Raw genomic sequence first — 22,737 nt, 5'->3', positions numbered from 1 at the left:
CATTGTTCTTTGCCGAACTGCTAAAGCTCTGTCCGGTGTGATGGAGATCCAGAGTGAACAACCTTTGTCAAGTCCATCCACAAATTCTCAATTGGATTCAGATCTGGTCCCATATTTATCAAGCGACTCAGAATTATTCCTAGGAGTTGTCCTAAGAGTCTCTTCTTATTACTTTTTGTGTCCAGTGGTGCATAAGGCTGGAATATGATGACAACAAGCAGATTTGTCAAGTGCCAGTGATTGTGCTTCTGTCCAATTCACACTCAATAAGTGAAGGTCTTCATTAATGTTCTGCAACCATGTCGTCCTTGGTCTGTCTAGTCAGCATTTTCCAGGAAAGGCCCAATGTGTGGCCTGTTTGCGTAGTCTGCTGTTGTCCATTTGTATTAGATGACCAAACCAAGCCAGGCATCTTTTGTGCAATCTGAGACTGATGGGCCGATGGGCAACTCTTGTCTGGACCATATCTGTAGTGGTCATTTCTTGCCATCGTGTGTGCATGATTTGGCATAGACAGCATGGATCAAAGCCGTCCAGTTTAGCTCGTTGTGCCTTCATGAGGGATCATGTCACACCTCCATATAGAAGAATTGGGATGATAATGCTGTTAAATGCTGGAGTATATGGAGGGCTGCTTGTTGTCCCATATTTTCCTCAATCTGCTCATGGTAGAGGGTGACTTGTGTCTCAGTGACGAGTGAGACTTCATGTTTGAGAATGAATGATGTCATGATTACACAACACCTCGAGCCATTCATTTATACTTATGGAGACATTTGTAGTTTTATGATATTAAAACTAATGTTTCACCTCAAAGACAATAATTATAATAATAGGAAGGAAGTAATAATAATAATAATAATAGGAAGTGCAAAGTATTACACATAGGAAGTAAAAATAAAGTAAAAAATACACAATGGGAGGTCAGAAAATTGAGAGTACGCCTTATGAGAAACATTTAGGAGTCATAGTGGACTCTAAGCTATCGACTGCCAGACAGTGTTCAGAAGCCTTTAAGAAGGCTAACAGAATGTCAGGTTATATAGCGCCTTGATGTGTGGAGTGCATGTCCAAGGAGATTCTCCTCAAGCTTTATAACACACTGGTGAGGCCTCATCTGGAGTCCTGTGTGATGTTTTGGTCTCCAGACTACAAAAAGGACATAGCAGCACTAGAAAATGTCCAGAGAAGAGCGACTAGGCTGATTCTAGAGCTACAGGGGAAGAGTTATGAGGAAAAATTAAAAGAGCTGAGCCTTTACAGTTTAAGCAAAAGAAGATTAAGAGGAGACATGACTGAAGAGTTTAAAATTATGAAGGGAATTAGTCCAGTGGATCGAGACTGTGACTTTAAAATGAGTTCATCAAGAACACAGGAAACTTGTTAAGGGTAAATTTCGCACAAACATTAGGAAGTTTTTCTGTACACAAAGAACAAAAGACACTTGGAATAAGACATCAAGTAGTGTGGTGGACAGTAAGACTTTAGGGACTTTCAAAACTCAACTTGATGTTTTTTTGGAAGAAATAAGTGGATAGGACTGGCGAGCTTTGTTGGGCTGAATGGCCTGATCTCGTCTAAAGTGTTCTAATATTCTAATGTTCCAATAATAATAATAATAACAAGAAGAAGAAGAAGAAGAAAAAGAAGAAGAATATTCAAAATAGTAGAAGCAGAGGAAGAAGAAGGAAAACATAATAAGGTACTGTGCTAAGCTGCACATGATTGTTGCCAATTTGCTACAACATCCAGAATCACACTGACATCTTCATCTTGTCCCTGTCTTTGTGCCATAGTGTTTTAAGAAACACCCCAATTGCCTGTGCCAAAGAAGTCTGCTGCTTCCAGCCTGAATGACTATCAGCACATCACATTAACCTCTGTGGTGATGAAGTGTCTGAAATAACTGGTCACAATCCACATTAACCCCAGCATCCCTGCTACCTTGGATCCACTGCAGTTTGCATACTGGCATAACAGATTGGTGGGTGATGCCATCTTCCTCGCCCTGCACACTACTCTGGGACATCTGGGAAAGAAAACATGCCTCTCAGTATACTGTTCCTCGCCCTTCAACACCATTGTGCCCACCAGCCTGGTGCTAAAGCTGAGAGACCTTGGTCTAGGCAGCTTCATCTGTGGCTGAGTATTTGATGTCCTAACAAATAGTCCCCAGTCAGTGAGGATTTGCAAAAATTGCTCCTCCATGCTGTTCACCAACATTTGTGCTTTGCAAGACTGCTGCCTTGGCTCGCCACTGTGCTGCTTCTGCTGTAACAGATGGCTACACCAAGATGGAAAGACCAAAACACACATGGCAAATGAGTGTTAAACCCGATAATAGGCACTTCTATTTAACAATAAATGCTCCAGGGATTGTTCCTGCCTTGGATAGGCCTCGGCTTCACTGTGACACTGCTCAGGTTTAGAAAATGTATGTATGTATGGATGGTCCATGGCTGTACTTTCAAATGAATCACCTTAGTGCTGTTATGGCCACAGAACATGCTTCATAAAGAAACTTCTACTGAAATTAACTGTGGCGATTCTTGCACTTTCTGAAGTCATGTTCACTCTTCCAGTAATCTGATCACCTTCTACTGTGTCTTGTCATGCTGTAACTCATGATCCCCCTTATCTTCTGTGAGGATTTATTTATCAAATGCCCTGTAAGTCTGCACATACCTTCTTGAACCTTCCTTGTCTTGTAAAGTGTAATGCAAATGTTTCAGGGGTCTGTGGAATACAGAGCTCAGTGTGCCTATGTGACATTTTGCCCCTCCTGTCTTTAGTGTGTTATGCTGGCTACTACTGTACAGCTGGCACCCATTGCCACCTGTGTGTTGTGATGTTGCTTGCAATTCACATATTTGCATGCTAATTTACATTTGGGGCAATAAATTAATTATATAAAAATATCACAATACAGGGGTGGGCAAAAGCAGATTTACAGTTGTGAGTAGAATTTGAACACTTACGGGATTGTACCTTTAGTGCCATTATAACATTCTTTTGAGTTAATAAAGCTTTTATAATAACCATAACCTGCATGTCTTTTTCCATGCAAACATCTGTAAACCTACTTTTGCCCACCCCTGTATATACCAAAATCCCCACAAGATGAAGGGTAACTGAGAACCTTCAGCTTATATAAAAGGGCAACCAAATAATCTAGAAAAAAAGCTCAAAAGAGCACAAACAGACACAATGGGGTTGCCAAAAAGGTAATCCCAAGCAAACTTAAACCAGGGGTGTCCAGCTCCGGTCCTGGTGGGCCTCAGTGGCTGCAGGTTTTCATTCTAACCCTTTTCCTAATCAGTGACCAGTTTTCACTACTAATTAACTCATTTTCCCTTCATGTTAATAGGATTCAGTCCTCTCAGTTGATTAGTTTCTTCATTAAATGGCAGCCAAACAAAACTGAGATGTCAAACAAGCCAACAGATGACCAGCAAAACTGGAACCTCAAACTCCAACCAATTTCACTCCAACCAGTTTGTTAATGAGAAGCCAATTCTTGCTGTTAATTAAAGCCGTTATTGAATATCATGACTTGTCGCTGCTCTCATTCTGCCACAGCAGACTTTTGATTTTCTGTTTTTTCTAAGACCACCATCAAGATGTTTTGGTGTCCTGAGCAGACCAACATGACCGAAACTTTCACCTTTGTTTATTTTCAGGTTAGCTTGTCATGAAGCGCCTTGTTTTGTGTCTCATTATCATTTGGCTGCTCATTGAGGATTAAAAAAACAACTAAGGGGTCTGAGTCACGTCAACTAAAAGTAAGGTGAAACAAGTTAATCAGCAGCAAAAATGGCTCACTACTTAAGAGGATAGTTAGAATGAAAACCTGCAGCCACTGCGGCCTACCAGGACTGGAGGACTGCAGGACACCCCTGCTTTAAATGGTGCAAAAAAGATCAAGAAAGCCAAGAAATCCAAGATAGAAGATCCAGTAATTATTAGATCTCCACAACAGATGATTGATTCCCACTCTTCTCATCAGTTTAAATAGACAGAGGGAGGGCCCAAGAGTGGTGATGTCATTGTGGCCCCGCCTCTTTGGGCCCCAGCCACAAAGAACATGGAACTGAACTATACTTTAAGGGAACAGTACATAATTATATAGAAAATAACAGAAATTCATAAAAAATAAAACACATAATAAAAACAAAAAAACATGTAATATCATAACAATCACAAACTCTGACCCTAGGACCACCTTGCCAGGTTCAGCCAGTGCAGAACTGAGCTTCTGGCTCTTAAATTCAAAGGTGTTGTGTCGCTGAGGTGGAATTGCAGCCCAGGCTGGGACTGCTTCTGAGACAATCCAGAACAACGTCTAAGGTCAGGAACACTTCTAGTAAGTCCTCAGCCTTTCTTCAAGAGCAACCTCTGCTATGTCTGCATCCAGAACCCCAGTGCTTACTGTCACATATATGGCCAGGGACCCATTGTGTTCCAAGCCTTGTCTGTTCCATGAAACAAGACACAGAGCTACACCTCTGCACTGGTGCCGTGTGCTAAAACCCTGCCAGTGTGTGGGAATTGTTCCAGTCATTTGTGTCTGGATTACCCACCATCTAGTGTCCTAGTGAAGATCGGCACGACTGACTCCATACGACAGCTCTCTCTGTTTTGTTCTGGTGTTCCTGTCTGTGATGGCCATGTTGCCTTCTCACCTTCTTGAACCTGTGTCATTGATAGTCATGCCCGGGATAGACTAGAGCAATGAGAACACACAACAACAAGATCGGCGCAAACAAAAATGTATTTGTGGTATGGCAGTGTACAGGAATGAAAGGGTCTCAAAAATAAAAGTTGTAGTCCCAACTAGGTTGTCCCATTTAATTTAACAGAAAAGTTCAACAAAAAGCCAATTCCTCTGGGCTTTATAGGTGTCTAGCCCTCAGGCTTTCAAAAAAATAATTAGGCTCGGTTTTAGCCACAGATTCAAGGTCTGTTTGCTTGGGAGCTCTATCCGGCAGGTGCACTCTTTACAAAAAGACACTTCCTTCTGGGCAGCCGAGGTTTTTATAGCTGAGGAAATGGAAGGGGCGGAGCTAAGTGACCTCACTGGGCAGTTTCTTTGTGCTGTGTGGAGAAAAGGAATAGAGAGTGTTAACGACAGCGCCCTCTCTCATCCTGGCAGGTCATTACATAGCAAAGTAATCCCAAAAATAGTCCAATCATGTTCAAAATCTTCAATAAATAAATAGATAATCCAATAAAAAACTGTTCTGTGAGAAAGCTACAAACCAATAAATAACGATAAATAGTCTGTTAAAACCAAGAATAAAATGTAAGTTACTGTAGAATCGTCTTTTAATTCGATTCCCAGTGGTTCTCTCTCATGTCTTTACCTGCACAAACATCACCAGGTATACATTACTCGGCAGGGCTGCAACAGCAGTGAACGTGGCCCACAAACCACTCGCATCCTAGCCAGCTTCCGTCAGCATCAGTCTGATTCTATCGTCCTGCCGCCATCCCTCAGCATCTGCTGGATCCATGGAGCACTCAATTGCTCCTTGTGATGTCTCACTTACAAGCAGCTGGTATAACATTTGTCATGCATGTGCATCTGTGGATTACCTTCAGGGCTCCTCTAAGGTTTGTGGTACCACCCCGGGTCAAGAGGGGGTGCTGTTGCTAACCATGTCCTCAGAAAACAACATTCAGAAAAACAAGGAAAAGTACCATAACTTCATGAATCTGATACCTTCATAGGTTTAAAGGAAGAAGAGGGAAGGACTAGGAAATGAAATGCAGTTGAATACAAAGCAAGTGTCAAAAAACAAAATAGTCCATCGGTTTTTTCCTTTTGAATATATTCTCAAACCTTTCTCAAAGCATGTTTCTACTTTGTCATTATGGGCTATTGAGTGTAGATTCATTTGTTTAAAATTACAAAGGGAATTAGTATAGTGGATTGAGACTGGTATTTTAAAATTAATTTAACAAGGACACAGAGACACAGTTGGAAACTTTTACTAAATTTTACTAAACAAACATTAAAAAGTTTTTCCTCAAACAGAGAACCACAGACACATGGAATAAGTGACAAAGTAGTGTGACAGACAGTAGGACTTTAGGAACTTTCAAAACTCGAGCTGATGTTATTTTAAAAGAATTAAGTGGATAGGACTGGTGAGCCTGCGGTGGGCTGGCACCCTGCCCGGGATTGGTTCCTGCCTTGTGCCCTGTGTTGGCTGGGATTGGTTCCAGCAGACCCCCATGACCCTGTGTTCCGATTCAGAGGGTTGAAAAATGGATGGATGGATGTATGGACTGGTGAGCTTTGTTGGTTTGAATGTCCGGTTCTCCTGTAAATCTTTTGAATGTTCTAATGTATGATACCCCAAGTCCTGAGTCTTATTCAGGAGATTTTGAGAGTTGTACTTGTACGCTAACATAATATCCTTTAATATACTTTTTCAAATTAAGTGACTCGGTGTGAAATTGGAAATCTATGCAGAGCCATGAATGAATGGCCTTGTCGTTACAGTACATTGGCATTGTATATTAATCAAAATCAAAGTCAAAGTGAACTTTATTGTCATCTCAGCCATATACAAGTATACAGATAGACAAAATTGCAAAGCTCAGGGTCCACAGTGTAACAACATGACGTGCAAATAATAAATTAAAAATAGAATTCAAATTTAAATTTAAAATTAAAACACAAACAAGACAAGACATTGTGCAAAGACAAGACAAAGAAGAAGCAGCAATATTGATGTGTAAGATATGTAATATAATAAATAATAGATATAGATAATTCAGAAATTATCAGTGTATAATAATAGTTGTTTAAGACGTGTAAATAATGACAGGTCAGAATGTTTCACAGCAGAAGGATAGCAAGAATGTCAAAATACTTAAAGGTCAGTATGAGATTTCAGTTCTTTTTCTACATGCACACTCGGCTTTGCAGGACAGTGACTTGCATGTATAAAAGTTCTGTTTTTTGAAGCTGTGTGGAAGGTCCCAGGGGGCAGCATGGTGTTAAGGAGTCTAACACCTTGGGGGTATAAACTGTCCTGCAGCCTGGTAGATCTGGCTTTGATGCTGCAGTATCTTCTCTTGGATGGCAGAAGTGTGAAAAGTCCATGTGAGGGTTAATCTTTTTATATAGTGCCTTTCCATTGAGCATGACATCCTACTTCCATTATCAGGCACAACATAGAATAATTGTTTTTGTGTTTCTATTAAGTGAACACTGGTAGGTGAAGGGTCAAATAATGAGAAAATGGAGGGAAACCTTTTGCTGTATTGTCTGAAACCTTTGACCAAATTGCCCCCCATTATATCAAGTTAGGATTAAAATGAGAAATCAAGTAATGATTGGGACTCACCAAGTTCGTTATTTGATTGGTCCAATCTTGCACTCTAAATTTCACACACACACATTCACACACACAGACCCTGTCCACACAAGCACTGATTTGGAGTGATGCCTGCACTGCCTAACACTCTTCAGTACTCCACATAGGGGCTCACTAGCTTCAGCGTGCACAGCACACAGGTGTCCCCAGATATAACCTACAGCTAAGGCCACCTTGAGAATAACTCAGACACATGGAGAGTCATATACTTTGACTAAAACCACTTACCAACCAACTACACTTTACAATATGCCCACCCTAATGGGGTGCCCCCCTCCGCCTGCTAACCCTGTATGAATATGACAATCTCCCCTACACCAGGTGTCCTGAATTAACTTTATCATAGATAGATAGATAGATAGATAGATAGATAGATAGATAGATAGATAGATAGATAGATAGATAGATAGATAGATAGATAGATAGATAGATAGATAGATAGATAGATAGATAGATACTTTATTAATCTCAAGGGGAAATTCACATACTCCAGCAGCAGCATACTGATACAAAAAACAATATTAAATTAGAGAGTAATAAAAATGCAGGTAAAAACAGACAATATCTTTGTATAATGTTAACGTTTACCTCCCCTGGTGGAATTGAAGAATCGCATAGTTTGGGGGAGGAACGATCTCCTCAATCTGTTAGTGGAGCAGGACAGTGACAGCAGTCTGTCGCTGAAGCTGCTCTTCTGTCTGGAGATGATACTGTTTAGTGGATGCAGTGGATTCTCCATGAATGACAGGAGCCTGCTCAGCGCCCGTTGCTCTGCCACGGATGTCAAACTGTCCAGCTCCATGCCTACAATAGAGCCTGCCTTCCTCACCAGTTTGTCCAAGTGTGAGTGGTCCCTCTTCTTAATGCTGCCTTCCCCAGCACACCACTGCATAGAAGAGGGCACTCGCCACAACCGTCTGATAGAACATCTGCAACATCTTATTGCAGATGTTGAAGGACGCCAGTCTTCTAAGGAAGTATAGCCAGCTCTGTCCTCTCTTGCACAGAGAATCAGAATTGACAGTCCAGTCTAATTTATCATCCAGCTGCACTCCCAGGTATTTATAGGTCTGCACCCTCTGCACACAGTCACCTCTGATGATCACGGGGTCCATGAGGGGCCTGGGCCTCCTAACATCCACCACCAGTTCCTTGGTTTTGCTGGTGTTCAGGTGTAGGTGGTTTGAGTCGCACCATTTAACAAAGTCCTTGATTAGGTTCCTGTACTCCTCCTTCTGCCCACTCCTGATGCAGCCCATGATAGTAGTGTCGTCAGCGAACTTTTGCACATGACAGGACTCCGAGTTGTATTGGAAGTCCAATGTATATAGGCTGTACAGTCTCTCTAGATAACATAAAGTATAGAAATTTTATTAAAATAGAATAATACAAGTAAAAGAACCATTAAAAGAAAATATAATAGATAGTAAAGTCTGGGTGTATATTTATATATATATAAATCCAATGTCTGTCTGTATGTCTGTCCGCTATTCATGAGAGAACTACCTATCAGATTTAGATTGTTTTTTGTTTCTATAGCTTGCTTGAACATTCCAGGTGATTTTGCGACTTCTGTCATTGAGCTAAGTATCACAGTTTGTTTTGTTGTACCGATTTATTCATGCAAATCCGAGAGAGAGGCTGCGGGCCGAGGGGAGCAGGTGGGGCCCTCCTCAATCACTCACGTGCCATCCTCCATTTGAGTTGGTGTATCTCTCGCCATGTGTTGGAGTGTACCCATTTGTTCAGCAGACATTATCATCTAGAGATTGTTAAGGAGTGACATTTGACGTTTTTGAGAGAGAGATCAGAGCTATGTGTGTTTTAGAGGGTAGCTGCTGATTGCCAGAGATATCACGGCCATGTGCTTTTCTCCCCACCACGGGGTACACTCTCCTATCAGAGTTGAACACGATCAGATACAGTGGCAACATTTGACATTAGAGCGTACCTACCTTCTGCTTGGCCAGAATTGCATATTTAAAAAATGTTTTTATTGATTTTTAGAGTTTGTCCTGTTTCATTACTACATGGGTGGAGCCGCGGGGGACAGCTAGTATTTTATATTAGAGGGCTTACAGAAAATTAACAGCAGTGCCAAATGAGGCTGTTGGTCTGGGTGGCTTTTAGATTCAGCAGTCCGACTCATGTAGGAGTTGCGTTTTCCGATGTCCAGATGAAATGGTCTCTCTTTCTGTGATGTATCTCTGCTTCTAATACCATTCTCTGGTCTCTCTGACATATTGTTATTTATGTCAAAATTTCTTTTTTTTTATTTTATTTGAAGAAAATTACATTCCATACCATCAAGTCGAACTTAACAAAACAGAATTCAACCCTCACCCGAGAGAAAGAGAGGAGAGCCAACAACAAAGAAGGGAGAATGTCCTTGTCCCCAATATAAATAAATGCTTATTCTAAAATTTTGTTAATTAAATCTTGCAATATTTTAAAAAAGTTTTGAACACATCCAATTTATGTCAAAAATTTCCATGGGTTCCAGACCTCCTGATATTACCCACATATGATTGGCTAGCCATCCTGACGATGGTTAGCTCTGCCCAAAAGTTTTGATTCTTAAAGTTTATCTGTGTGATCTTGTGCTGTCTCCAATTCTTTTACTATTAAGTTTTAAATTGTTTGATTATTTTAATCTAAAAATACCACAAATTATTTACATAACAAGAAAGACAGAATGCCGATGTAGCTTGGTAAATTGCCTTCAAGAGATCTTTTAATTAATCGCAGTCCGTTTGTAACTGAGGCATATTGCGGCTTGTTTTCATGGAGTTACAGTTTATAATTCTAAAATTATGATTTTATTCCTCTAAAATAGAAACCAGCAAACAATCTTGTGAACGAATCCCCAGATTTTTTATACATACGTAGCTGTGGAGTCAGGTGAGGTGACTTGGTCATTCATGGTTGGAGACAAAAACAACATTGACAGTATTGGAGTGTCCAAAGCTTTACTACATAAAATGACTGTTTTGTATTTTTGGTTTCTTTTTCAGCTGACTTCATATTTAAATGAGAAATAAGGACTGGTAAACTTACACCACCCAATCATACTCTTGCTTTTATCTCATTTCCCCATCCAGATCGTTTCTATGGGATGCTGAACATCTCCAATATCAGAACAACAAGTGTTACTCTTCAGTGGACTGCAGGCCCTGGCAACATTTCTTACTACCGGGTCACGTATTTATCAAACTCTTCGGATGTCACGGCTTTGACATATGATATCCATGATCTGGTCCCGGGAACACAATACCAGTTCAATGTCTACCCTGTGAAATGTGGCAGAGATCTCAACTCAGAGAATGCATCAGCATATACACGTATGTCTGTTATTTAAGTAGCGATGTTTTTGGCAGCAACGTCTTCTTATCATTGCAGATAAAAAAGGGAGGACTTGTGTTTTGGGCCATGCGTTTGGTTGGCTCCAACAATGCAGTGTCTGCTGTCATCACTAGAGCAGTAAAGTACTAATTGCTCTTTTTGTTACATACACAAGCAATTTGGGTTGAAATGGAAAAATGAGTTAATACTACAGAATGTCATGTTTTATTTCTACCTATTTTTGCACATAAATATTTGAATATTTTTGAAACACATTTTCTGTTGCAGATGAAGTAAGTTCAAGCAGTATAAAACTGAAGCCGATTTCACATTACACGACTTCCAGTCCAGACTTGATGACTGCAGGTGCTGATCTCATTGCCTGAAAATGTCAGATAACACGACTAGACATTGATGGGGATTACATGACTCCATGGTGACTTTCCAGCACAGTTTCACATTTCCAGGGTATCGTGAGGTTGCCCCTTTATCTGACAGTCAATAACGTGCTGCCTGATGGAGCTGGTAGCCTTACAGAGGGTTTATAAGTACAGTGAATTCAGCCACAATCGTGTCCCGTTGTTTTCTATTCTATTGTGGTTTGTAAAACACAAGACAGCAGACAGACAGGCCTCTCTTTTGGTCTGAAATAGCCGGATTGCTGGATTCCATGCATTGTAATTCTGGCTGAGAGCTCATTGGCCATTTGCACAGAGCTCATCCCCACGACTTTAGGTAAAATCATACCTGTTAGACTTGTCGAGGTGAGTCGTAGCCTGGTCAGACTGAGACGCTGGACATGTCAGACTACACGACTGAAAAGTCACAGGAGTTTGCAGTGACTGTCCTCGACGCACTAAGATTATATACATGAAGTCTGTGACTGAAAATCTCTGGAAAAGTCGTGTAAAGTGTTCAGCATTTTTGTTGCAAATACTTTACATTAAATAATTACCTGAAGCCTTCAAACCATGCCATGTCTTTGCTACTGCCTTGTTGAGCTGCTTTTTGGTTTGTTGGTTTTCTTGATTCACTAAATATCTAATTGAATTTAAATCTCAAGATCAGTTTGCCCAGTTTTTTGGTTTTACACTTTTGCCTCCCCGATGCATTACCTGGTTGATTTGTGTTTTGGATCTCTTGGACACATTTGATTTCTATCTGCTTTTGAAATTGTTCTGCTGTACCATTCATTAGCTTCAGTACCTTCAGAAAGTCTTCAGACCCCTTCACTTTTAACACATTTTATTGTGTTGCAACCTTGTGCTTAAACCATTTTAATTCATTTTTATTCCACATCAAGCTACACTCAATACTCCAGAATGAAAAACAGGATGTTAGAAATGTTTGAAAATGTATTAAAAATTAAAAACTGAAATATCCCATTGACACATCTATTTATATCCATCCATTTTCCAACCCGCTGAATCCAAACACAGGGTCACGGGGGTCTGCTGGAGCCAATCCCAGCCAACACAGGGCACAAGGCAGGGAACCAATCCCGGGCAGGGTGCCAACCCACCGCAGGACACACACACACACACCCACACACCAAGCACACACTAGGGCCAATTTAGAATCGCCAATCCACCTAACCTGCATGTCTTTGGACTGTGGGAGGAAACCGGAGCACCCGGAGGAAACCCACGCAGACACGGGGAGAACATGCAAACTCCACGTAGGGAGGACCTGGGAAGCGAACCCGGGTCTCCTAACTGCAAGGCAGCAGCGCTACCCACTGCACCACCCCATCTATTTACAGTGGGAGGAAATAATTATTTGATCCCCTGCTGAAATTGTAACTTTGCTCACTTACAAAGAAATGAATAGTCTCTCATTTTTATGGTAGTTTCATTTTAATGGAGAGAGACTATCAACCAAAAATCAAGAAAAATACATTGCATAAAAGGTATAAATTGATTTGCATGTCATTGAGTGAAATAAGTATTTGATCCCCTACAACCAAGGCAGAATTATGACTCCTACAGACTGGCTGTGTGCTCATGTGGCACACAGATTACAATCAATCAATCAATCAATCAATCAATCAATCAATCAATCACAGATACTCCTGATCTCAACTCATTACGTGTATAAAGCACACCTGTCCACAGAATCAATTTCTTCCATTCCAACCACTCCACCACCATGGGCAACACCAAAGGTCTGTCAAAGGACGTCAGGGACAAGACTGTAGACCTGCACAAGGCTGGAATGGACTACAAGACCATCAGCAAAAAGCTTGGTGAGAAGGTGACAACTGTTGGTGTGATTATTCAGAATTGGAAGTTCCATTTCTGGTCTGGAATTCCATGCAAGATCTTGCCTCATGGGGTGAGGATGATCATGAAAAAGGTGAGGGATCAGCCCAAAACTACACCGGATGTTCATGGGGTTGCCTCATGGATTGAAATTTTGCAGCACCCGCAAGGTCCCCCTGATCAAGAAGGCACATGTACAGGCCCATGTTAAGTTTGCCAGTGAACATCCGGTGTAGTTTTGGGCTGATAATCGCACCAACAGTTTTCACCTTCTCACCAAGCTTCTTGCTGGTGGTCTTGTAGTCCATTCCAGCCTTGTGCAGGTCTACAATCTTCTCCCTGACGTCCTTTGACAGCTCTTTGGTGTTGCCCACATTGGTGGAGAGGTTGGAATGGAAGAAACTGATTCTGTGGACAGGTGTGCTTTATACACATAACAAGTTGAGATCAGGAGTATCTGTGACTGATTGATTGATTGATTGATTGATTGTAATCTGTGTGCCACATGAGCACACATCCAGTCTGTGGGAGCCAGAATTGTGGCTGCGTTATAGGGGATCAAATACTTATTTCTCTCAATGATATGCAAATCAATTTATAACTTTTATGTAATTTGCTTTTTTTCTGGATTTTTGGTTGATATTCTGTCTCTCTCCATTAAAATGAAACTACCATAAAATTACAGACTGTTCATTTCTTGGTAAGTGAGAAAAGCCAAGCAAAATGACACCTTTTATTGTTTGCTTGGCTTTTCTCTACATTCATAATGGCTAACACGGTACAACACCCTAGTACTATTGGTAAGTGAGCAAACTTAAAAATTCAGCAGAGGATCAAATATTAATTATTTCCCCCTTTACTCAGGACTTAGCGATTCCAGCCTGGAGTCTTCTTGGGTCTGACACGACAAGCTTCACACACCTGGATTTAGGGGCTTTCTGACATTCTTCTTTTTAGATCATCTCAAGCTCTGGCAGGTTGGATGGAGACTGTTAGTCAACAGATATTTGTAGGTCTCTCCAGAGACGTTCAGTTGGATTCAAGTTGTTCCCAAGCCACTCCTGTGTTGTCTTTGCATTGTGCTTAGGGTCATTAGAAGTTGAATTATGAGGTCCTGAGTGCTCTACGGGAGGTTTTTCATTAAAAATATCTCCGCACTTTGCTCCATTTGGCTTTTTCTCAATCCTACTATTCTCCCAATCTCAACCCCACAACATGATGCATCCACCACCACGTATCACCGTTGGAATGATATTGCACAGGTGATGAGCGGCGCCTGGTTTTCTCCAGACGGGACACTTATAATTGAGGTCAGACAGCTACAGTAAGCCTTTTCAGTTTAAGCAAAAGGAGATTAATAGGAGACATGATTGAAGTGATCTAAAATTGTGAAGGGAATTAGTCCAGTGGATCGAAAATGTTATTTTAAAATGAGTTCATCAAGAACACGGGGACACAGTTGGAAACATGTTAAGAGGAAATTTTGCACGAACATTAGGAAGTTTTTCTTTACACAAAGAACCACAGACACATGAAATGACCAAGTAGTGTGGTAAGACTTTAAGGACTGTCAAGACTCGACTTAATGTTTATTTGGAAGAATTAAATGGATAGGACTGGTGAGCCTTGTTGGTCTGAATGTCATGTTCTCATCTAGAATGTTCTAATGTGTAGTTTGTATGTTCACCCAGTTTGTCTACATGACCTTAGTTTGGCATTCCTCCCACATCTCAAAGACATTCACATTTTAGTTACTTGGCTCCGTGTGTGTGTGAGATTGACCTGCACCTGACTGGCGTCCAGTTCAGAGTTGGCTTCCAACCCACCATGACCCTGAAGTGGATTTAACAACTGTTGAAGGCTGCAGGTTAAACGTATAACAGCTCCCTTCTATGTTCATAGAATTCAATGAATTAAATAATCCTTATTTCTGTGATGTGATTATTTTCCCATTCAGAACCTGAGATGGTCACACAATTGTCTGTCACTGATATAAGCACAACTTGGGCCTTTCTCGTATGGACTAAGCCGGAGGGGAACAGCTCTGACTACCGGGTGACCGTTTCCAGTGACTCCTTTGCGCAAAACTTGGTGTTCAAAAATTGCAGTGCAAACATCTCAACTCTTCAGCCAGGCACCAATTACACTTTTACTGTCACTGCCCTGGTGGAGGACCGGTCCATTGAAGGAGTCAACACTTCTGTCTCTAACACAACATGTAAGAATCAATTAATTTATTTATTCCTTTTGTATTTGTAAATGACTCCAGTTTTGATGTGACAGACACAAACCAAGAGGCTACACTGTTCAGTGTCCGACATGTTCATAAAGTCTCACAGTTAGGATTTCTGCTATAATAAGTGACTCAAAGCCTCATCAAGTAAGTTGAAGGAGTTCACATTAAATTTGACTTACTGATCTGCGCCAGGCACATTAGAAACATTCAGGCAAGTTAAAGTGCCCGATGTGAGATCCTGCAGTTCAACTTCTTATCTTGTACATTTAAAAACTTGTAGTAAAATCCCACAAGTTTTGGGACTGAGTTGGAGCTGCTGAACTATCAAAGGGGCTTTATATGCACTGTAGTTAGCACGAAATATGCTAAAATAGATAGCTTTTATGTTTGTTAAAATATAGTACTACGGGGAATGTTCAAAAAGTTTCTGCACTTTTTTTTAACTCTATTAAGAATTTCAAAAACATTTCTACATAGTCACCTTCCTTTGCAATGCAATTTTCCCCGCGCCGTACCAACTTTTTAATGCCCAATTACTACTCCTCCTGCCTTAACCGTTTGCAACGAAAATACAAAAGTGCGGAAACTTTTTGAATGTCCCTCATATATACAGTAAAAAAAGTAAGTGCACCTCAAGGAAATTGATGACTTTTTCAACATTTTTGAACAGGCAGACGTTAAATCTTCATGCAAACAATGCCTACAGATAAAGGTGATATACTGTACTTACAGCACAACAACAACATTTACTTAATTAGCGCATTTTCATACTACAATATAGCTCAAAGTGCTTCACAAGATGACAAAGAGAAAATCAATTAAGATTGGGCAACAATATTAAAGAATAATTAACAACAAAACAAGATAAGGTCAGATGGCTGAAAGGATAGAAAAAAAAAAAACTTAAACTAGGCTGGAGATAAAAAACAAAATCTGCAGGGGTTCCAAGGCCAAAAGACCACTCAGCCCCCACTGGGGAATTTAAGTAAAAGTACAAGAAAAACATGCCTTTTCATTCCTTTATAAAACCAAAATATCAATAGAGGTAATGGCCTAAAAATGAAAAAGTAAGTCCACCCTTGACCTCAGAAGCTGGTATTGCCTCCTTTAGCACAAATGACTTCTTTTTCGTGTTTTGCACAACCGTCTACCAGTCTCTGACATCCACTCAGTGACATTTTTGACCACTCCTTCATCAGAAATTCCTCCAGTGGCAAGATGTCTGTGAGTGTTTTTGCATGTATTGTCCATCAACACCCATCCACGCAACATTTCAATGGGTTTTGACTTTGCCAGTCCATAACCCTCCATTCCTTGGTGGATTTGTTAGAATTCTTTGGATCATTATTGTATTGAAAGGTCCCTTCGGACAGATGGCCTCACATTCTCCTCAAGCACACTTTGATATGTTACAGAAATTATAGTTGACTCAATAACTGCAAGCTGCCCAAGCTCTAAAGTAGCAAAGCAACCCCAAACCAGAACCATGCTCAACAGCTGGTATGAGGTTCTTATCCTGAAATGCTGCCTTCAGTTTGCACCAAACATGTCTACTGTTACTGTGGCCAAACAACTATATCTTTGATTCATCTGTCCAGACAACATTGTTCCAGAAGTCCTGGGCTTTGCCTAGATGTTCAGTGGCAAACAGTTGTCTTACTCTAATTTTCGTTTCTCTCTCTTATAAAAAAAAAACTTGCGACGAGACAAGACATTTTCCCGGGAAGAGACGTGATCTTTTGAAGAGAGAGACAGAGAGACAGAGAGACAGAGACACTTTAACTTCCTGCGAGATGGACAAGTCACATCATACTTACAACCTTCAGACGCAAATCCTGTGATACACATGCAGAGCAGGTTAGAGATAATGGAAGTAGGAAAATTCGAAAGTCTCAAAACATGACAGTAAAGATCGCATTAGTGCAAACAAACTGAAAATATTACTCGGGGAAATAACGGAACAGCAAAAAGAGATCGAATATTCAGGTACTGTACAGGCTTTTATACATTCGAAGCTCCGCACGAATTGCAGATCACGTGGCATGGCAGCAGCAGCAAGCCAGCAGCTTCTCGAGCAAAGAGGAGGTGAAAAAAACAACTGTTACTTGTTTCCCAATGTATCACCATTTAAGAGGGGTTTCAGAGGACCTGCCACGTCTCCTTGGGGTGCGCTCAGCCACCCTCTTCTCAACGGCATCTACCGCTGGCGGGAAGGGGTAGGCAAGCAAATTGCAGATCACTCATGAGGGCAGCAGCAGCATGCCAGCAGCTGCTTGAGCAAAGAGGAGTTAAAAACAAAAATGTATTTGTTTTCCCATTGTAACACCATTTAAGAGGGGTTTTGGAGACGTGGCCACTGGCAGGTGGGGAAAGGGGTTGGCGGGGTTGGCAGACCTCCCAAGCAAGCACGTCAGATTTGTTCAATCTCTTTCTGATTGTAGATGCATGCACTTGGAGAGCAACATTTGTAAGAGTTGCTGTTGGATCCCACAATTACGTTTTGTGGTCCTTGGAGACTTCTTTTAGTATGAAATGGTTAACTCTCTGGCAGAATTTGCTGGGCTGGCCAATCCTAGCAGTTGTCTGACATCCAAACTACAACTGTACTTGTAGATGATAATTTTCATTACAGTGGAATGGCTGATTTAAATTAATTTGGCAATCTTTTTAAATCCCTTAAAAAAACTCATAGGTAGCCACAACCTTCTTTCTGAGGACCTTAGAGAGCTCTTTTGATCTTGGCGTGATGATACCACACATATCAATGTCAAAAGAGGACACCAGATCCTTGATATCTATGGTTTAATTAAGACGGGTTCCACCTACACACTCCCTAAGGAGGTTCTAATCAATCTGAAACACCTGCTTTTGATGGGTTTGAGGTGGCAATAAATGCAGGGCTGGATTTACTTTTACCACATCACAGATCTGCATTTTTGTTAATTTAGATTATTGAGAATGAATACATTGTGCCAATTTTATGCATCATTTGTTCAAGTATATCACATTTATCAGTGGCACTTTTTACATGAAGATCTAATGTCTGCCTATCGTTGATTGATAGTCAACTATTTCCAAGGGGTGTACTTACTTTTTCACATGACTGTTAATCGACTATAGAAAGTTCATTTTAAAAAGAGTAAAAGTTTACATCTTTCACACTTCTGAAGTAATCACAATCTTGTAGCAACTGTAGTGTTGTGTTTATTCTATCATACAAGTTAATCTTTGGATACAAATGATATAAAGTCACAACACACTAATAACACACATATTTCACTCAGAAATAAGAAGGAGAAAGGACAGCCTGACACCAATCCATGCCCATCTTTCTACAGGTCTGCAGAACCACTTAAACGCACAAAGGTTCAGCTCTGTGGAGTTAAACTTATATGAAGGATTGTCAAGGGGTCTGTTCAGCCAAAATCCCATCCCCACAAATGATCTTGAAGTCACATGTGGTATCAAACAACACTTGTTATACTAAATAAGCTTTAAATTATTTTTTGAAAGCTAAATTCCCATCCCTGAAATATATAATAGGCAGTATGAGTGATACAGTAGAGAGGTGGATGAATATTTTCTGTAATTGACCACAATGATTTTTAACTTACGCCGGGTTTGCATTAAGTTCTAACTTAAGAGGAAACAGCTGAATTCAGAAACACGTGTGAGTACGGCCAATACATTTTCATACTGGCAGTCACATGATCATCATTGCTGTCATCTTCGTGGCAGCGCATACAACTACATCAGCGCAGGAATTCAAACCGCACCAGCAGTAAAACTGGCAATGGTCAAATAACATGTAGCCTCCAAGAGGCCTAAAAATCACCCAGTATCTGCTAGAAAAAATAACATATACAATTTTGGGCTTACAACCTTTGCTATTCTTCTATTTGTAGTCATACATTTTCTTTTATTGTGAAAGACTTAACAGCAAAAGAATAATAAAAATTAACAAATAAAAATTAAAAAGTGAAGCTACAATTCATAAAAAATATTCAAATGTGTATGTTTGTGTAATAATAACCTGAAATGTCTAAATTGTAATCTACGTTCATTTTGATATAGGAAGCTACTAGTTGTGTTGCCCATCTAGGATGGGTTGAAATCTAAATAATCAACATAGCCCTCCTGTTTTTGATTGGATACATGAGTTGCCCATTTGGTCACATTTAATAATACGCACCTGTTCTTGTTCCCTCATGGCAGCCTTTTCGTTTTCAGACTGAGCTACTTTCTCAGTGTCGCTCATCAAACTGACCACTCTAAAAGTCAAAGTGTTTTTCTGGGCTCAAGCGCGGCAGTGGTCGCTACCACATCGGTTTAGCGGCTCTTGTCTAGTCATTTCAGAGCTTTGGTTTCCCAATGTGTATGTCCATGTGCTCATCCATTGCCCACCATATGAAGTTCTCAGTCTTTAGCATTAGAGCTATCATCCTCATTCATGTGGTCCAAGTGGGTGCAAGAAAGTCGCCACCACCCTGCTGTTTCTAGTATATAACATTGGACAACAGAATAGGCTGATCATTTTCTTATTTTTAGACCCTTATTTGGCATTCTTATTATCATTTTTGATTGTTTTGACCCTTCTTTTACATTTTCAGCCATTTGTTTAATTTTTCTTTGTAACCCTAGCAAACGGACAGACACACAAATACACAACAACCAAAACAATGACAACAACTTTATTTCTATAGACTCATTTTCACACAAACAATGTAGCTCAAAGCGCTTTATAACATGTCAAAGAGAAGTTACAAGAGAAGAGAAACAAATAAGATTAGGAAATAATATTAAAGATAAGTAACAAAGAAAGAAGAAAAAAAAAACAAATGAATCTAAACAGTCATAAAAACAGATAAATATCAAATAGAAGACCATATATGCAGTGTCACGGTGAAAGTCTCTAAAGATGGGTCCAGTGATAAGGTTAGATGGCTGGGAGGACAGAAAAAAAACAAAAAAACACTCCAATTAGGGTAGATAAAAAAAAAATCTGCAGGGGTTTCCTAGGCCAAAAGACCACCCAGCTCCCACTTGGTATTCTACCTAACATAAATGTCGTTAATTCATTCCTTTTTGTTTCCAGGCTACATATGAGAGGATTCGATGAAGTTGGTCTGATGGGCAGCCACCTTCATTCTAGCATCACAGGTGGCTGCACAGTGCCCTGATCAGGTGGTGGTGGCACAGATCACCACCACAGAAGAACTGGAAAAGACAGCAGAGAAAAGTAGAGACAGATTAGTAAAGACTGCAGATCCCTGAAGAATATGATAACTCTATGCCCATATAGACTACTAGCTGTACCCCGTGGCTGCACCCACATAGTAATGAAACAGGACAAACTTTAAAAATCAATAGACGTTGGGACTATATCTGATCGTGTTCAGCTCTGACGGGAAATCATTCCCCGCGTGGGGAGAAAAGCACATGGCCGTGATATCTCTGCCAATCAGTAGCTACCCTTTAAAACACATGGAGCTTTGATCCCTCTCTCAAAAACGTCAAACGTTACTCCTTAACAATCTGTAGATGATAATGTCTGTTGAACAAACAGGTATTGCTAGCTAAGCATAGGCAAGGTACCCCCAACACGTGGCAAGAGGTAGACTAACTTGCCCCCCTGCTCTCGTCCCACAGCCACTCTCTTGGATTTGCATAAATACATCGGTACCGCAAGCGAACTATGATACTTACCCTGATGAGATAAGTCACAAAATGAACTGGAAAGTTCAAGCTAATTATAGAAAACAACCAGATCGAAATCTGTTAAGTAATTCTCTTGTGAAAAGCGGACAGACATAGAGACAGAACACGCTTGGACCACGAAATTTTTAAAACCATTTCTTAGCAAGCACCTATGGGCCAAGGGTAACCTACATTCCAAATTTCAAGTCCTAAGTCCTCATGGCTCAGGAGATTTTGTGATGAGTGAGTCAGTGGTATTTGGCTTTTATATACAGTATATAGATTAGGAGTACAACTAAAATGTAACTACAATAAAGCCAAATTAAAATAATGGGTTTTTAGCCGTTTTTATTTTAAATCTTCCAAAGTATTAGCCTGGTGAACTTCCACTTCTTTTAAGCTTGGCTCTTGGAATTAATTATTAGCAGACCACCATTAGAAGATCTAAGGTTGCATCTTGGAATGTAGGGCTACAGGCATTCCAAAATATAGAAAGGTTAGTTAAGACTTTATAATATTTTAAAGTCAATTCTAAGTGACAGACATACACACACACACACAGACACGTGTCCTTTTATTACAGTGGACATTTATTTTTGTTCTTTCTTTCCAGACCCAGCTGCTGTCACGAACTTCAGTGTGTCACATTTTAACAGCACATCAATTGAGCTGAATTGGGCCAAGCCAGAAGGAATAATAAATGGATACAACATTTTAGTCACTGAATATAATTCTTCTACATTTTTAAAAAGCATTAGGTTGAGTGAATCAAGCACAAATACATCCATCACTGATCTAAATCCTGGCCTCAGCTACTTTTTCAACATCACCACCTTTTCTGGGAATCTTGTGAGCCTGTCAAAAAACATCACTAAGGCAACCAGTAAGTTTCATTTAAATCTATTCATGTTGATTGTTTTTAAAAGTGCATTTCTTCACTTTGTAGTAAGCGGTCCTGTTACTTTTCATGATCATCACCATCCTAATTTTCTTTCTGCTTTTCCTGCTGAGAGTCAGGGTAGCGTTATGATGATCCGGGCTGACCAGGTCTCCTTATCCCCATAAAGTTTCTCTACACATACCCAAGGAATATGCAGACACTCCCTGGACAATTGAGACATATGATCCCTCCAGCGTGTCCCTGGTCTTCTCCCTGTGGGCCACATCTGTTGTGGGGGGTGCCAAGTGGGTATCCTAACTGCATGCCCAAAGCACCCTAACTGGTGTTTGTCAAGTCACAGTAGCAACATTCCTTCTAAATTGCTGAGCTCTTCACGCTGTCTCAGTGAGTGAGGCCAGCAGCCCTGCTCAAGAACCTTGTTTTAGTTGCTTATACTTGCAATCTCATTGCTTCGGCCAATACACAGAGCTCATAATGAAATAAGACACCTCACTGTGGTGGTTTGTCTTATTCTTTCAGCCACTACCTAATACTAATAACTATAGGTGTGGATGAGAATGCAGACTGACCAGGTTCATCCATGGACTTAGCTCCTGCTCCACCATTTGTACCACATTTGTGTGTACTGATTTGTGTGTCAATCATATGGTCACCTCTCCTCTTAGCTGTGAGGAAGACCCTGAGGTACCTGATCTCCTCTACCTGGGGCAGCTGCAAACGAAGATGCTAATTCTCATCTCAACCACATCACACTGCCATGTACACTGGAGATCACAGTCTGGTGAGGCCTTCCTGAAAGTGAGATACAATTACTGGATGGAATCTCCGGTCCAGTACTCACCATAATGTTTGCCAGGAAGGTGATTATCATGTGGTGATTATTAGGATATTATGCATTGATTAGGGACAATG

The 22,737-nt window shown here is 40.5% G+C and overlaps 1 protein-coding gene across 1 annotated transcript in view; it reads left to right on the top strand.

Moving 5' to 3' along the window:
• LOC114648996 (receptor-type tyrosine-protein phosphatase eta-like) overlaps positions 1-21,989 on the top strand; it is a 50,889-nt gene extending 28,900 nt beyond the window's left edge. Inside the window, exons 4-7 of the mRNA XM_051924775.1 lie at positions 10,490-10,729; positions 14,949-15,209; positions 21,538-21,807; positions 21,871-21,989. Of these exons, the coding sequence (XP_051780735.1) occupies positions 10,490-10,729; positions 14,949-15,209; positions 21,538-21,807; positions 21,871-21,989 (890 nt within the window). The remainder of the gene's footprint in view (positions 1-10,489; positions 10,730-14,948; positions 15,210-21,537; positions 21,808-21,870) is intronic.
• The last annotated feature ends 748 nt before the right edge of the window (positions 21,990-22,737 follow it).

Source organism: Erpetoichthys calabaricus, chromosome 3 (genome assembly GCF_900747795.2).
Source record: "Erpetoichthys calabaricus chromosome 3, fErpCal1.3, whole genome shotgun sequence".
Classification (NCBI taxonomy): Eukaryota; Metazoa; Chordata; class Cladistia; order Polypteriformes; family Polypteridae; genus Erpetoichthys; species Erpetoichthys calabaricus.
This window is presented reverse-complemented; position numbering and strand designations above follow the sequence as displayed.